The 17,839-nt window shown below is 46.6% G+C and overlaps 1 protein-coding gene across 1 annotated transcript in view; it reads left to right on the top strand.

The window, feature by feature from the left end:
• WASHC5 (WASH complex subunit 5) overlaps nt 1-16,301 on the top strand; it is a 63,950-nt gene extending 47,649 nt beyond the window's left edge. Inside the window, exons 24-29 of the mRNA XM_058699031.1 lie at nt 1,259-1,362; nt 2,641-2,770; nt 4,445-4,541; nt 8,781-8,934; nt 11,683-11,770; nt 15,899-16,301. Of these exons, the coding sequence (XP_058555014.1) occupies nt 1,259-1,362; nt 2,641-2,770; nt 4,445-4,541; nt 8,781-8,934; nt 11,683-11,770; nt 15,899-15,955 (630 nt within the window). The 3' untranslated portion in view covers nt 15,956-16,301. The remainder of the gene's footprint in view (nt 1-1,258; nt 1,363-2,640; nt 2,771-4,444; nt 4,542-8,780; nt 8,935-11,682; nt 11,771-15,898) is intronic.
• The last annotated feature ends 1,538 nt before the right edge of the window (nt 16,302-17,839 follow it).

Raw genomic sequence — 17,839 nt, 5'->3', positions numbered from 1 at the left:
GCTAACATTATAAAACACCTTCCCCCTATTCCTCCTCCTCTCTGTCTCTCTTGCTAATCTTTTGGGGATAGCTTCCCTAGAACAGAAAAGAAGGAGTTCACTGGCACAGAAAGTCACAGTCTACTTTTGACTTCCTGATGCCAACAACTGGGACTTTGTTGGAATGATGTGAACTTCGCCCCAGACCTGACCAGAGGTACTTTCCCGTCACCTGGCAGGGGTCCTAGACGTCTCCGCGTATCGCTTATGCTCATCACTACTCGGAAATTACATGCTTGATCCACCACGCTAACATAATTCTGTGTCACAGATCTCTTCTTTGAATAGTTTGAGAATTACACTTGGTTACAACTGGCTGCCATTGTTATCCTTCATGTTTTATTTTGCACATTTAAAAGAATTATTCTGGGGCGCCTGGGTGGCTCAGTCACCTCAGCGTCTGACTTCGGGTCAGGTCATGATCTTAAAGGTTTGTGGGTTTGAGCCCCACGTCGGGCTCTGTGCTGACAGCTTGGAGCCTGGAGCCTGCTTCGGATTCTGCGTCTCCCTCTCTCTGCCATCCCCTGCTCATGCTCTGTCTCTGTCTCTTAAAAAATAAATAATAAACATTAAAAAGAAAAAAAAAGAATTATTCTTGGACTGTGTCAGTAGGCTTCCCCAGATTCCCAGAGAGGTCCAGGATACCAAAAAAAAAAAAATGGTTAGGAACCCATGGATGAGGGCTTATCATTGTTAGAAGGGCCTTTTTGGAAAATTTATGTGAGTTATTTTATAACCCAGAAGATTATGTGAACTGTAATCCTAGGTGACGCAGATAGGTTTATATTCACCAAATTTTAGGATAACGGAGTACAATGGCATCCTTAGGACTCCAGAAAGTTCAGTTTAGGACAAATAAAGGAAGGAGGGCTTCTCATTCGCAGCTACTAAGCTTGGAGAACTTATTGCAAAAGGTCGTAAATAGAGCTTCAATACAGACACCTTTTTGATACATGAACAACGGAACGTTAATGGGTCACTTTGTAAAATATCAGACTTTGGGGATATTTGAGGTTGGCGTATAGGCGTCTGTCCACACATCCCTTGCAGGGTTCCTTATGCTCCGTCAAGGATGACGCTGGTCTTCACCGGGGAGCCAGTCCAGTCCTGTGGAATGTTGTCATCCTTCCAGTCAAAACTTGTCGTCTTTGTGTTGCCTCCTTGCTGTCCCTTTGCAGCGTGGCGTGTTCCACCTGTTCTTCCTCTTCCTCGTTCACAGGTGGGGCAGATGCAGATTCTGAGACAGCAGATTGCCAACGAGTTAAATTATTCTTGTCGGTTTGACTCCAAACATCTGGCAGCTGCTCTGGAGAATCTCAATAAGTAAGTGCCGGCGTTGGAAACAGCCATCCGTGGGCCCGGATTGTTCGTTATCGGTTAGCGCCCCAGTTTCTTCAGTATGTCCTCTTTTACGTTCTTTTGGGGTAAGGAGGCTGTCTGCACCTATGGCCTTCCTTCCCAGGGAAGACAGAATCGAACCCGTCTTTGTAAGCCTCCTCCCTCAGTCTTGTCTCTTGGTCTCAGTCTCTTTCTCTCTCTCTCTCTCTCTCTCTCTCTCTCTCTCTCTTACTCGCTATTGATGGATTTCATTTATTCAGCCAACGTTTACTGATCACTTAGTACACATCAGACCTTGTGCTAAATACTTGCACAGTTTGAGAAAGCAGTTATTACCAAATGCACAGCTGGATCTCCACAGGACTAGGTCACTGATCATCCGGAGGGCAGTTAGAAGTGTGTTAGTTACCAGCAGTGGCCGTGGGCACACATCCCGGAGTGCAGTCACATCCTCCACCTCACCAGCAACCTGCTCTCATTTCCAGCCTCTACTTAAAAATAAACATCTGGGGGAGCCTGGATGGCTCAGTTGAGTCGGTTGAGCATCTGACTTGATTTCGGCTCAGGTCATGATCGCAGAGTCGTGGGATAGAGCCCTATGTCAGTCTCTGCACTAAGCGTGGAGCCTGCTTGGAATTCTATCTTGGGCTCCCTCTGCCCCTCTCCCCCACTCATGCGTGTGTGCTCTCCATAAAATTAAAACAAACTTTTTTTTTAATAATAAATAAGTAACTCAGTGCTTTTGACAAAGCAGGTATTGAAAACAGTTCAGTCAGTTCAGAAAAATTGGAACAGTGAGGGTCACCTGGGAGGCTCAGTCAGTTGAGTGGGCCAACTTCGGCTTAGGTCGTGATCTCACAGTTTGTGGGTTCGAGCCCCACATCGTGCTTGCCACCATCAGCCTGTCAGCACGGAGCCTGCTTCAGATCTTCTGCCCTCCTCTCTCTCTGCCCCTCCCCTGCTCACGCTCTGTCAAACATTAAATAATAAGAAACAAAATTCTTTCTAATCAAAAAAGTTGGAACAGTAAAAGCATTTGATTTGGGTTAACTCCAAAAGATAAAACAATACTAGGTCAAATTTTCCACTTATAACCAGTCACAGGTACAGAAATTGAGAACTAGAAGGATCAAGCCTTCGTTTCACAGATCAGAAAACTGAGGCCCCGAAAGATGACGTCATAGCCCGTACTGACTGCTACGTGAATTGCGTTCATCGCTAACATTTATCCCTGCTTCGTGTTGTTTTGTGTCTCTCCTCTAGGGCTCTCCTAGCAGATATCGAAGCCCACTATCAAGACCCTTCACTTCCTTACCCCAAAGAAGACAACACACTCTTGTATGAGATCACAGCCTACCTGGAGGCAGCCGGCATCCACAACCCACTGAATAAGGTCAACGATTAAAATAAGGAACAGAGTGGTGGGAGGTGCATGGTACCGAGGGGGATCCGGCCCGGATAGCAGGTCACTTGCTAAAATATTGGGAGAACCTGGGTTCCAATCCCGGAACCTCCCTTCTCTTAAGCCCTCACTCTCCCTGAGTTTCAATCTCCCACGAGTAACAGGAGAATCACACCTTCCCTGCCTGATAGGGGCCATGGGAATCGAGAGACACGGTGTTTGCCGCAGTTCCTTAAAAAGTGAGAAGTACTCTGTCTGTGGGAGATCGGTTTTAGGTTTGTCCGGGGTTGGGGATTTGAATTGCTGCTAAATGATGGCATTGATCCTTGATGCCCAAACACGCTTCCCTCCGTGGCTGATAGTAATCACAGCCATCATCTGGGGGCCGCGGACGCTTTTTTGTACTTGTAGTTTCCAGAAACCTCTGAGAGCTGAAAGTCTTTTCACAAGTTGGTGCCAGATCTCATTTGGTGGCAAAACTTGTCCCGAACTAACATGAGGCTGTTTATGCTTCTGTGAATATTCATGTTTTGATGCAGAAATACTGATGACTTCGGTGGTAAGGTGTTACCTACACCCCTTATTACTTCTCTAAAATCTGTAAAATCTATATGATCCCCCCGGGTTTGGATGAAAGATCATGAGCCTGAATAGCAGCTGACATTTTTTTTTTTTGAGTGCTCACCACGTGCCAAGCACTGTGAACCCCGACCGTGGGTCATGTCACTCCATCTCAGCAGCTCCACGAAACGTGCCGTTGTTGGGTGAGGAACTTGAGGCCGAGAGGCTGATGACCTCACCGGGGCTCCGCCGTAGCGTATGCGGCAGAGCCAGCCAGTTGGAGCAGAGCTGGGGCTGCTGGCCAGAGTGCCACGCTGCCTGCCAGGGCAGTGAGGGAAGCAGGGAGACAGCGGGATCTGCCCTGACTGTACCTGACTGTACCGGCTGCACAAGACCTGGTGGGGGGCGGGGGGGGCGGAGACTTCTCTGTGACATCGCACAAGGGAAAGCGAATGACACAGGAGACATTTGCTTGCTTTCTACTTACTTAATACCACTCGCTGGCTGGGTGGATCTTCTTTCCTTCTTTCCTTCTTTCCTTCTGCCCAACCCTTTCCCTCCCTCCCCCCTCCCTCCCTCTGTCCTTCCCTACAGCTCTCGGTTGAGTTTGTGTATTTTGCTTTCATCACACTTTCCCCTCTCCGGTTGTTTCTTTTGCTTCTTCTTCTTCTTCTTTATTTTCATTTTATTTTTTTTTATCTTAACTTGTTTTATTTTTTATTTTTTTTTAATTTACATCCAAATTAGCATCTAGTGCAACAGTGATTTCAGGAGTAGATTCCTTAGTGCCGCTCACCCATTTAGCCCATCCCCCCTCTCCCGTTGTTCACGACATTAAGAGGATTCCCGGGGAAAATAACTGCTATTCTCTAGGCAAAATTGTTCCCTTCCCAGAAGGGCTGATTTGTATATAGGGATTTATGTTTGCAGGGGTCAGTGGCGTTAAATGAAACTCTGAAGGCGGCAAATTAACGGAACCCTCCTAGTTTTAGGTAGTCTGCAGAGCAAAATGAAATAACGTGGAAGCTTCCCGTTTGAAAATGTGCTCTGCGGTATCGCGCACGGTGAAGAGACCATCAATTTTGCTTCCCTTTCTCTTTCCAGATATACATAACAACCAAGCGCCTACCCTATTTTCCAATTGTCAACTTCCTATTTTTGATCGCGCAGTTGCCAAAACTTCAGTACAACAAGAACCTAGGTACCGTATGACATTTTTTGCCATAAGTGACAGTAACAGTGGATTCATACCTAACCAAACAGCTCTTTGTACAGAGAATGCTGCGTCACCTACGAGCCCTTTCCTTAGTTCGATGCGTGTTTGTTTTTATTTTTTAATTTTTTTTCAATGTTTAGTTTTGAGGGAGAGAGAGACAAGAGTGTGAGCAGGGGAGGGGCAGAGAGAGAGGGAGACACAGAATCCGAAGCAGGCTCCAGGCTCCGAGCTGTCAGCACAGAGCCTGATGCAGGGCTCGAACCCACAAGCTGTGAGATCGTGACCTGATCAGTCGGACACTTAACCGACTGAGCCACCCAGGCGCCCCTTCATTGTGTGTTTATAAAGTGCCTGTCTTTGGGCCTGTGAAATATGATGCTCCTTCGTGATGTGGAAAGTGGATTTGCCTTTTTTTTTTTTTAAGTTTATTTTAAAGTTTATTTATTTTGAGAGAGACAGAGACAGAGCACCAGTTGGGGAAGGGCAGAGAGAGAGGGAGGCAGAGAATCCCAAGCAGGCTCCACTGTCAGCATGGAGCCCAACACGGGCCTCCAGCCCACAAAGCCATGAGATCGTGACCCGAGCTGAAAGCAAGAGTCGGATGCTTAATGGACTGAGCCACCCAGGCGCCCCTGAGTTTATTTATTTATTTTCAGAGAGAGTGAGGAAGGGACAGAGAATCCCAAGCAGGCTCCGCACTGTCAGTGCACAGCCAGATGTGGGGTTCGAACTCACAAACCATGAGATCATGACCTGAGCCGAAATCAAGAGTCAGACGCTTAATTGACTGATCCACCCGGGTCCCCCTACAGTGGATTTACCACGAACTAAGTACGGTCCGCCTTTAATTTCCAAACATTATCCAACCTGTAAAATGTGTGGGATCTTTGCTTCTCTCCTTTCCTTAATGTTGAGGCAGCTGATCATGGTGTGAGAGAAACTTGGTTAATGTTTCCTTCTCACAACAAGTGTCCTGAGCTTCCCGTGTGTATCGGGAGCTGCGGTATGAAAAGTAACGATACGGTGAAGGAGAGAAGACCGACACCAGAATATTGAAACTTTAAGACGTGTATATGATGCCATATGAAAATACTCGGTATGAGCAAGAGCTACCAGGACCTTCCAGTGTGTGTGTCCTGTCCAGGAACATAGCCCGAATTGTTTTGCCATTGGGCACTTTCCCTTGAGTATTTTTTATCATCTCTTACTTTTCTAATAGATTCCCAGGTACTTCCTCTGCCTCCAGACTTTGTATCAAAGTGGAGCTTTGTAAAGTCTGCTATAGAGTTCAATTTACTTTAGAAGTATTTTAAGAGCTTTTCTATAAATGTAACTCTATTATTTTTTAACTAGAAGTTCCGAAATGAATTTCTTGCTTGAAGTATTTCTCTTCCTAATTCATAAGCTCTTTTAGGAAGATGTGGAGTCTCTTTAGGATTTTTATTTACTCTCTGATTCAAAAATACTCCTTGATCCCAGGCACAGCTCCCGTAACAGTACCTGTCCCTGGCACAGACTTGCAGGGCACGGTGACCCCATAAATACTGCTGCAAGAATGAGGAACAGACATGTGTCCGGTTTCTGGCTCTCCCACTGCTCACTTCCCAGGGCTCACCTTGTGACTTTGGCCAAGTTACTTAACCTCTCAGGGCCAACCAGAAACGGTACCTGGCCCGGAGCAAGTGTTCCACTGATGCTAACCCCTTTTCTGTATATCGGTCAAAATCAGGGTAAAGAACCACCCCAAGGTGGCTTTAAGAGTTCATCTCAAGACTCCGGGCCACGTTCTCCTTCTGTGGTCCCTGTTACAACTAAACAAGGATATATGATACTTCTGGGGCACCTGGGTGACTCAGTCGGTTGAGCATCTGACTTTGGCTCAGGTCGCCATCTTATGGTTCGTGAGTTTGAGCCCTGCCCCTCCCCTGCTCATTCTCTCTCTCAAAATAAATAAAAACTTTAAAAGAAAAAGAATATATGATCCTTTATAGTGATGGATTGTCAGTGCATAAAGATAATCTTGTTTTTATTAAAGAGTGTTTGTTCACTGGTCTCATTCTTAGGTAGTATTTCTTTCATTGTACAGCTGCTTATAGGAAGTATTCCCTTGAATTCCCAGATCTCTCAACAAAACAAAACAAATGAAACCTTTAGTGTCCTGGAGATGTATCTCTATCTGACTGCAGTTATTTTCATGAATTAAACTGATGTGTTAATCTGGGGACCAAAATAATGAAAAAGAGGACTAGGAAGGAACATCCGGGTGTTTGGACCGCAAGAAAACATGTATTTCACCTTGCGAGTGTTGCTCTCGAGACTGATCTAAGAAACCCCTGCCTGCCTTGGTCTGTCCTTTAAGGAAGCATCTCCACGGTGCCGCATTCAGAGCGGAAGTTCCTTTTGTGAAGCATCGTGGTCGCTGTGTGCCTGGAAAGGGTTAATTCTCCATGTTCTGACTGCCTTTATTGTCTTGTATGGTAGATCCTTGAGCAAATTCAGAGTTGCCAAGGCCCAGGTTAGGGAAGTCAGGATAACTTGTTTTGTCATCTCTGGGTTAAGTAAGAGAGTTTCCGGTCTTCACAAGAGCCCAGAGATGGGATCTGAAGGTCTGGCCAGTTTTAACGCCTTTCTCCAAAGCGCTGGACCATTTTACATCCCACCAGCGTTTGGCAACGTAAGTCGTCTTACTTTTAACTGATCTGTTGGGTGTGTATGGTATCTTGTGGTTTTTAATTTGCCTTCCCCTAATGACTAACGATGCTGCGTGCTTTTTGGCCATTCTTTATATCTTTCTTTGTTAAGCGTTAATGTCTTTTGCCTGTTTTTAAATTAGGTTGATTGCTTTTTTATCACTAGGTTGTAGGAGTTATTTATATTTATGGGTACTCTTTTTTTTTTTTAATCTAAATGGTACACACTACTCACATGGCTCCATTTCTTTTTCTTTTTTAATGTTTATTTTTGAGAGAGAGAGAGAGAGAGAGAGAGAGAGAGAGAGAGAGAGAGAATCCAAAGCAGGCTCTGCATGCAGGGCTCCATCCCATGAACCGTGAGATCATGACCTGAGCCAAAGTCAGATGCTTGAGTGACTGAACCCCCCTGGCGTACCCCACCTATTTATTTTCTTACTGGTGACCTTAATGAGCAGAAAATTTTAATACTAATAATGTCCAGTTTATCCATTTGTCCTTTATAATTGTCCTTTTCTGTGTCCGGTCTAAGAAATCTTTGACTAACCCTAAGGTTACGAAGATATTCTCCTATGGTTTTTTTCTAGAAGCTTTGTGGTTTTAGCCCTTACGTTGAGGTTTGTGGTCCATTTAAAATTACTTTCTACGTACAGTGTGAGGATATCCAGTGTCAGCACCATTTGTTGAAAAGATTTCTTGTTCTCCATTGAATTGTTTGGATATGTGTGGAAATCCGATTGTTCCTGTAAGGGTGGGACTGTTTCTGGATTTTCTGTTCCGTTCCATTGATCTATTTATCCTCATGCCCGTACTGCCTTAATTACTATAACTTTATAAGAAGTCTGGAAATCAGGCCATGTAAGTCTTCCAACTTTGTTCTTTTTCAACATTGTGTTTCTTTCCCCTCAAAGACCCTAAGCTGTAGCTCCTGCTCCCCAAGCGGCCATCCGGGCAGAAGGCCAAGGCCTCCAGATTTGGGCAGAAGTCCTTAGTGAAAAAGCCAGTTTTGGCACTCACCCATTCCACGAATTTCCTTCCTCCACCGTGCAGGCTTCTGCAGATTCTTTAATCACATAACGTTCCGCGTTGTGTTTAAAGATACGTCTTAGAAATGTTATCCGGGATTCAGACTGTTTTCGTTTAAGAGACTGGCTCAGCGTGGACAACATGCCATGCTGCCATGAACAGAAGTCGCTTGTAGCTAATTTTTACTTTCTCGTTTCCCTTTAAAGATACAGATCTTTAAACTTGTCTGCAACGGCGTGTGTTATTGTATTATCCAAAAGAGACAGTGACGATGCTTATAAAAATCAGTAACCGTTTGACTCTGTTGGATCAGACCACCGGAAGCCCCCAGCAATCCCGGGCCGAATTCAAACAGTAGTCCAGAGTTGTTGTTCCCCAGTTCATCTGCCAGTGCAGGCGCGGCCCCCAGACATGTTGACATTCACAAGCATTCATGCTGAATGAACATCGCCAAAGGCAAGCCCATGGCTTTGGCGGCATAATTTGTGATTTGTCGCTCCTTTTGCAGGAATGGTCTGCCGGAAACCCGCGGACCCCGTGGACTGGCCGCCGCTCGTCCTGGGATTGCTCACCCTGCTGAAGCAGTTTCATTCCCGGTACACCGAGCAGTTCCTGGCGCTGATCGGCCAGTTTATCCGCTCCACAGTGGAGCAGTGCACAAGGTACCGAAAGCCGGTCTGGAAAGAACAGAATCAATGTTACAGAATGGGCTATAAACCTTGCGTGCGAAGTTCCTCCTGTTGTCTCCCTCGTAGAGATGGGACTTGCTGTCACCCTGCTGTGCAAAGCAAGTCAGGGCCCACCTTGTTCAGAGCAACTAAAGACAACCCATCCGTAGTCACTCTGCTGGGGGAGCCCACAGTGAGATTTTACAAGGACGAGTCATGACCAGGATTCGCGACCCCCGCGGGGAAGAGAGTGCAGGCCTGTTCCTCTGCTGTCCTGGGTGCTGTGCTCAGAGCTCAGGGAGCCCGGCCCTCTGGCCGGGCCACTGGCATAGGATGGCCCCACAGCCTTCAGCGGGAGTCAGGGAGCACGTCCGTGTCAGCCTGGGCACGGCCTGGGTTCCTGGTGTATGAGGAAACAGAAGTCACATCAAAGCCCCTATGGGATACAAGGCTCGTAAACCCTTTCTTCTTCCCGCCCCCCGAAAATGTGGCTTCTCTGGGATAGAAAAAAACAGTTATTTGCAGGAGTTGCCGGGTCCGGAGCCTCCTCTGTTACCCTGAAGGGTCAGGCCACCTGACTAAATTTCTCTGGCATGTTGCACATCCAACGTCTGGAAGAGTACCGTACGCCTGGTCACTTGGGTCAGTGTAACTTAAAGACTGATGGGAATGACCTTACAGGTCCTCACAGTGCACCCCTGACTGGACGTGATTTCAGAGGCCGTTTAGTTTACCTCAGCCAGGATGTGAATCAGCGCTCAGATGCCCCTGGCAGGAACCATCCAGATCTGCTCGGACACCCCCCTGGGTGAGGTACTCATCACCTCTCAAGGCCACACAGCCCTGGTCACTGGAAAGCGGCTGACTGTGATGAATGGAAAATTCCATCCTGTCTCTCTGAGATTTCGCTCTCTGGGCCTCCCTCCACGCTCTGAAATTAGAAGAAATACAGTCTCCTTCCTTTGTGAGTGTCAGCTGTTGCCTTAGGTCTTTTCCTTTAGATAAGCTGACTTCCACCTGTTCCTGTGCACCACGCTGTGGCCACTCACCGCATCCGTGACCTCTTCTGGGGGTTCCAGTTGGTAATCCCACCACTTAATATGTGGTTTCCCAAACCCACACCGGGATTCCAAAAACAGCTGACCCCTTAAAGCGGAGGGGTCATAAGCTCCTTCATTCCAGGTCCCGTGTGGAGTGCAGTGTGGCTAGAATTGCAAGACCGGGTTCTTGACCTCTTGCAACCTTCTCAACCCCTGACCTCTTTTCCCCGAAAGCATCAGTCAGGCTAATTCTGCCCCATCTTAGTTAGCGGACCCAACGACAGACGGACGCTGGGTGTCTTTCTAGGACGTATGCTGAGACTTGCTTCCAACAGCTGACTTTTTAACAATTAAAAAACAGAAGGTAGCTCAGAAGGATGGGGAAGTCTCGGAAATGGAATTGCAGCAATTGCAAAACGAGGTCGGTTGCAAAGGGCAGCAGTGAGCACCCAAAAACCTAGTGCATCTGGCTCCGGACCATGAAGAGGAAGCCAGGGCTGCAGTCAGCTTGGTCCAAGGCGATTGGGAAGTGACCTCCACACGGGCCACCCCAACCCCAGTCCCCCATCTGTCAGGAGCTGGCAAATCCTTCCTGATTCTTCCTCACCAGTGACTACAAAGCATGGCTGTAGCACAGCCTGTTACCGGTGACCCTGACAGAGGTCACCAGGAGACGGGCATCAGGCCGCGGCTCGGTTTCTGGTTTGTTCAAGTGCAGTGACATCAGGAGCGTGGGATGCACGGAGGCTCTCCCTTTCCCTCGCCGCCCTGGTCCTGCACTGAAAGATCGAGAGCAGCGGCAGCTTTTTTCCAGGTGTAACCACCCTTCAACCTGCTTTTCCAAAGCAAAACATCATCCGAGAAACTAATCAGTAATCCAATTCCATGAAATCCTTCATTAATCAGAAAATGCCGTTCTATAACGTAAATTAGAAATCGTTTTAAGAGCTGAAGATTCCTTCCGCTGTAAAGAAAGGGTGTAGGCTCCGTGAGAAGCCTGTCACGTCCTCTGCTGCATCCACAGCTCTGGAACGGTTTGGGCAGCGTGGCGGTTGTGTGAGTGAACGAGTAGGATCCGTATGGGAAGTTACTGGACGCTGTACTGGACCCCTTCGAATGTACAGTAGGGGGCAGGTGCCGTCCCAGATGCTGAGGAGAGAAGGCTAAAGACAGGACCCAGGCCCTCGAGGAAACCAACATACAAACAACTGAAAACCTCCGAGACTTGGGGGAGAATACTGAGTATGCTCAAAGCGTACGAAAAGGCCATCTGCCCAGAGGAGTGAGGGAGGCCTTTCAAAGGAGGAAGAACCTAAGCTAGAACTGGCAAGATGCCTAGAAATTTACTTGTCAAGTAGGCGTGCAGAGCAAATGGAGCCGCAGAGACCGGGGGCTGGGGAAGCGCGGCCTGTTCAGGGACCTGCCAGTTCTTGAATCACGAAGTGCAGGGTGGTGAGCAGTGAGTCTAGACGGACAGCGGGGGCCGTGTGGTGGAGGCCCACGTAAGCCATTCGGCACAGTCTGCATCCTCTGGGTTATGTTCTGGGAATACACCCACAGGATAATGATATGAATCGAGAGGATGTTCTAGAGATTTTCTCCTTTGACTTTAGTGGTCTGTCGTTTCTCTAGTCTCAGTATTTTGACTGAGGGCCCACCACGTGCAAAGCGGTGCATTGATCCAGACTGTTCTCTGTTGCAGCCAGAAGATACCCGAAATGCCTGCGGACGTTGTGGGTGCCCTCCTGTTTCTGGAGGATTATGTTCGGTACACAAAGCTACCTAGGAGGGTAAGCAGTAGACAAAGGACGATATTAAAGCCCTTTTTGTAAAAAGGGGCCGTTAAGAGTGGCCCTGGAGGGGCGCCCGGGTGGCTCAGTCGGTTAGGCGTCCAACTTCGGCTCAGGTCATGATCTCACAGTTCATGGGTTGGTGCCCCACATTGGGCTCAGTGCTGACAGCCCAGAACCTGCTTCCGATTCTGTGTCTCCCTCTCTCCCTGCCCCTCCCCTGCTCATGCTCTGTCTCTCTCTCTCTCTCTCTCTCTCTCTCAAAAATAAAATAAACATTAAAAAAATTTTTTTTAATTAAAAATAAGAGCGGCCCTGGACTCACTAGGGGTACAGTCCAGGAGCTTATCCCAGTGGATGCTCTGAGCCCCCCTGGCCTCCTTCTGCCCGCAGCTGTGAGTGCTCCTTTCACTGCGTTTGGTGTTTCACAAGCCCGACTCTCACCGCACCTACCCCCCTCCTCCCTCCCTACCGCGCCCCCCTCCCAAGCAGCTCACCCAGCCCTGCTTCTGGTTCCAGAGGAATAGATGGGCAGTCCAGGAGGGAATCCTGGAGGCAATAATTGTGTGGGTGGTTTTTCCCCCGCTTCCCACAGCAAGTTCAGTTCAGTTCACACCACAACTAACATATTTACCCAGGGTTTCCAAAAATGGCTTCATTTTTTACTCCCCAAGATAGTCTTTCCTGTTCCTTTCTCACTAATAATTCCACTTTGGTAAGTTTCAGCTCAAAGTGCAGAGCTTCGTACTAAAATACAAAAGACTTTTGATGGATTCCGAAAAGCCATTCTGATTTTTTTTAATTAGTAGGTTACTTTTTCATAACAACAGCCAAAGACGACGTTTTAAAAATTAACTGGCGACATCTTCCGCAATAGTGAAACGCTGGCGGCGTCCCCACTGAAGTCGGCGCCGTAACAGTGATCTAGCAGTACCGACTCTCACCACGGCTTTGGCCGTACAGGTTCAAGGCAATAAACCAAGTGACAATTAAAAAATGCACAAAGGAAGACAAATTTGTATTGTTCACAGAGGATGTAATTGTCTTCCTTGAATACCCGCTGGAATCATGTGGAAAACTGTTCCAATTTAAGACTACAGAAAAGTTGATTAGAGAATGTACAGGGTAAATGCACGAATAACTAACGCAAACACATGGTGTGAAAAAGATCGCATTCGCAGAATTAAGGAAATAGCGTAGCCAGGAGTAGTAACCTCTACAGGAGGGGCGCCTGGGGGGCTCAGTCGGTTAAGCGTCAACCGCTTCAGTTCAGCTCAGGTCATGATCTCGTGGTCCATAGGATCAAGCCCCACATTGGGCTCCGTGCTGACAGCGCGGAGCCTGCTTGGGATTCTCTCTCCATCTCTCTGCCCCTCTCCCACTCACGAGTTCACTGTCTCGCAAACTTTAAAAAAAAAAAAAAAGCTAAAACGCTGCAAGAAACACGGTTTAGAAAAAATAAGTTATTTTTGATATTTTAATAACAGTTTAGAACAAAGTATAAAAATTCAGAGTCCATCATTCTGAATAAGGAAACTCAAAGAGTAGTTTTTATTCGTTTATAGGTTTATTGCAGCTATGATCAAAATCCCAGATAATTTTTGTAACGTTGGGGGGGGGGGATTTTTAAACATTTTATAGAACTCAGACCAAAAGTAGATTGTTTTTAAAGAAGACATTTAAAACATACCAAATACTTAAAACTATTGTAAAACTACAAAAATCATAATAGTGTGGCAGTGGTATGAAACTCAGTAGATGAATCAATCGATCAGAATATGTAGCTTCCTTGGGGCACCTGGGCGGCTCAGTCAGTTAAGCGCCTGACTTTGGCTCAGGTCATGACCTCACGGTTTGTGAGTTCGAGCCCCGTGTTGGGCTCTGTGCTGACAGCCCAGGGCCTGGAACCCGTTTGGGATTCTGTGTCTCCTTCTCTCTCTGCCCCTCCCCCACTCACAGTCTGTCTCTTTCTCTCTCTCTCTCTCTCTCTCTCTCTCTCTCTCTCAAAAATAAACATACATTTAAAAAAAATTTTAAACAAAAAAGAATATGTAGCCTCCTTACATACAGCTGCATGTAAGGGAAAGTAGCATCATAAATTAGGGGAGTAAGGAAATATTTTAGTCAATAGTGCTAGCACCGTTAGTTCATTATGTGATAGTCAAAAAATAGCCACTTAGTGTCTTCACATCTTTCTTATATCCATACAGCTAGTATGGAAAATAGAACCAGTAAACACAAAAATTTTATACAACTATGTATGAGCTCTCACAACTTTCTATATAAACACCAAAGGAAGAAACCATAAAGGAAACGATTTAGAGATTTGATCTCATGAATGCTGAATGTAATGAAACAATTCTGTCAAGTGTCTCTTAACTTAAAAAAAAAATGGGGAAAATATCAACAGAGGATCAGTTTTCTTGATGTGTGGCATGTTCTTTTACATCAGGAAGAAAAAGATAACCAATCCAATAGGAGGGGGGGAAAAAAGACAAGGGATATTAATAGGCAGTTTTCAGGAAAAGAAATACAAATGGCCAATAAACATTTGCAAAAATGTTCAACCTTAATTCAGGTGTCACACATCAAAATAACAGTAAAACTTACCGTTTCCACGCATCATATTGGTAAAAAGTAAAATGTTGGGCGCCCGCTGCGTGGAAATCTTTAGAGAACTAGGACTTCTTAACTTCTCAGTACTGTTGATGGCAATGTAAATTGTTTATTCTATGGGAGGGCCATTTGGCTTAATGCAAAAATAACTCGTAATATTCTCACCTGGTCCGTGCAGTTCAACTGCTTGGAATGTATCTGCTGGGTATATGTGCAAAAGTTCACCAAGATGCGTGTGCAGGGATGTTCATTACAGAAGATTTAGCAGAGGCAGGGGCACCTGGGTGGCTCAGTTAGTTGAGCGTCCCGACTCTTGATTTCAGCTCAGGTTCATGATCTCACAGTTCGTGGGATCGAGCCCTACCTCAGCGCAGAGCCTGCTTAGGATTCTCTCTCCCACAAAATAAATGAGTAAACAACAACAAAAGATTTAGCAGAGGCAAAGGACACAAGGTTATGTGATCCTAATTTTGAGTATGTGTTATGTGTAAATTGGAGGGATTCGTACAAAATAATTGCCAGTTTGAGTTTTCTCTTTAAGGGTTTAAGATTAAAGATTATTTATTAACATTTTCCACTTCTCCGCATTTGCTAAATTTCCTCCGAGTAGCAGATGATCCCTTTATAACCAGGAAAAAAAATTAAACGCTGCTTTTAAAAAATAACCAATTTTGGAGCACATGGGTGGGTGGCCCAGCCAGTTGAGCATCTGAGTCTCGATTTTGGTTCAGATCATGATGTCATGGTTTGGGAGTTCAAGCCCCATGTTGGGCTTTGCGCTGACAGTGCAGACCCTGCTTGGGATTCTCTTCCTGTCTCGCTCTCTGCCCCTCTCCACCTCATGCTCTCTCAAGATAAACTTACAAAAAAAAAAATTCTTTCTCTCTCCCTGTGCCCCTCTCCCCTGCTCATGCTCTTGCCGTCTATAAAAATAAAAAAATTTCCAATTTCTAGCAGTTGGAGATCACCTAGCCCTACATCCCACCCATTCACCCTACCCACCCCTCCTCGGGCTTCCCCCAAGAACAGTTCAGGACTGCGTGCTGAGGCCCTTACCCGCCCCGCCCCCCCCCCCCCCCCCCCCACCGACCTGTCCCTTGGGACACGCTGTTCTTCCCAGGTGGGTCATAGATCAGTTGTGAGGTGACCTGAGATCACCTGTCAGCACTTCCCAGAGGCGTGTGCATTCCTAGCACCTCAAGTGCCTCGGGGAGCCGGAGAGCCTGAGAGCTGAGCCGAGCAGAGGAGCTCACACCTGGCGCGTTTGGAGGCGGGAGCACCGTAGAACGTTCCCTCGGATGCCAGCAGGGCCGAGGAGCTAGGCACCAGTGTGAGGAAGGACAGCAACGCGAGGCAGCGGTTTCAGGGAGTGCTCCTCCCCTGCGAGTCCACTTGCCTGAGACCCACCTTGCTGCCAAGGGGGTTTTTGTTTTCCTTGCATGTGGAAAATTCTGACCTTGTTCTGAATCAGAACACTAGGGAAAAAGTAACTCTTCTGTTTACTCTTTTTAGGTTGCTGAAGCACACGTGCCTAATTTCATCTTTGATGAATTCAGAACAGTCCTGTAACTTTTTTGACATCTGCGTCTTCGGGCAGAGGCTTGTCCTTCAATCTTCCCATGACTAAAATGAATTTAGAAATGAAGAAACTCAGCTGCTCGTAGAACTGCATCGCTCCCCTTAACTGTGGGAAACGTCAGGTATTAAGATGTATCTCACGGCACTCGTTCATATAATTAATACTGTTTAAATCATGGTATTATATGCAATTTGTATCATGTAGGAGCAGAATACATTTTTGTACTGCCTCTTATAAATGCCGAATGTAATTGTTACATATAAATCCATTTAGTTTTATGTTCTAAAGAACTATTTGTGCAATTCGGGATTTTCAGTAAAATAGTAATTGCCAGTACCTAAAGGGGTCCTTCTGCCTATGATTCCAAAACTGTGTATTCATCGTTTAAAAAAACAACAAACAAACAAAAAAACCTCTGGAAGGTAAGCGAGGAATCTGGTAGGTCCCATGGATACCCCCACAACAGGCTGGCAGGCACAGGTGATGGCCAGACCGGGACCAAACAGAGACCATACGCTCCACGGACTATGTACTGTGGAAGTTTCTTGGTGTCTGAGGTTCACTGTTCTCTTCCAGCCATAGAACCCCGGCGGGGGGTGGGGAGGGGGCAGTTCCCAGCATGCCTTCTGGGTGTCTCTCCAACTTCAGCTGCTCCTTCCGTCCTTCCCCCCCTCTTCCCCAGCCACCTGAGCCCCACCCCAGCAGCCCGGCCTAGTCAAGGCCCAGCACAGAATTTTAAAAGTGAACGGTCACCCAGCGTGCCTGTGGCTCAGTCGGTTGAGCGTCCGACTTTGGCTCAGGTCATGATCTTGCCATTCGTGAGTTCGAGCCCCGTGTCAGGCTCTGTGCTGACAGCTCGGAGCCTGGAGCCTGCTTCAGATTCCGTCTTCCTCTGTCTCCACCCCTTCCCCGCTCACAGTCTCTCTCAAATAAAAGAAACATTAAAAAAAAAATTGTTTTTACAGCAAATTGTTGCCCAATACATAAGGAGTTTGGAAGTGCCCCCCCGTGGGAGGCTGGCATGGCACATGAGAACTCAGTCCATGGCCATCCAGCATCATCTCAAAAATACCTTGCGGTTTTCCATCTGTAATCAGGTAACATTAACTGCATGAAGTGAGATCTTTAGTTCTCTGTGAAAATGGCCCCCAAAGAAAGCCAGCTGCTAAGAAGGCCAGACTAAGAAAGTGAGATTTAAACCAGAAAATGGAAGTGTGGAATACCCTAGAGGGACTTTGACAAAACCAAGGGAATGAGTCCACCACACGTGCTAAAATGAGGCAAATGAGGTATGCAAGCAACACCACCTGTGATGTGGCAAATGTCCTCGATGGAGAGGAAAAGTGAGAAAGAGAAATTTTTGTTATAAAAGCCTTTTTTAGGGGCACCTGGGGTGGTTCAGTCACTTAAGCGTCTGACTTTGGCTCAGGTCATGATCTCACGGTTCGTGGGTTCAAGCCCCGCATCGGGCTCTGTGCTGGCAATGCAGAGCCTGCTTGGGATCCTCTGTGCCCCTCCCCTGCTCATCCTCTCTCTAAACATTAAAAAAAAATTTAATAAAAGCTTTTTAAGTCCTTTTAGCCCTTATCATTATAATCTGAAGTAGTTACTTGATATTCCAAGTCATGTTTTACTGCTCTTTCAGGAGCAGTTTACTTTAGTGATACCTGGGGGTTTACTGAAATTCCATGACACCTTTCTGATGTCCACGATCTCCCCAAATATACTAAAACTCCGTCAATTCGGATCTTTCAGCATTCTGCCAGACATCACAAGTGCTTGTTTCTTCACTCACCGTTTCTTCACATAATCCCAGCCTGGCTAATTCGTGTTATACGATGGAACGTCTGAAGCCCTTGATTGTTCTGTGTGAA

This window comes from Neofelis nebulosa, chromosome 14 (genome assembly GCF_028018385.1).
Source record: "Neofelis nebulosa isolate mNeoNeb1 chromosome 14, mNeoNeb1.pri, whole genome shotgun sequence".
In the NCBI taxonomy this organism is placed as follows: domain Eukaryota; kingdom Metazoa; phylum Chordata; class Mammalia; order Carnivora; family Felidae; genus Neofelis; species Neofelis nebulosa.
The sequence above is the reverse complement of the archived record's forward strand: the minus strand, read 5'-3'. Positions and strand labels throughout refer to the sequence as shown.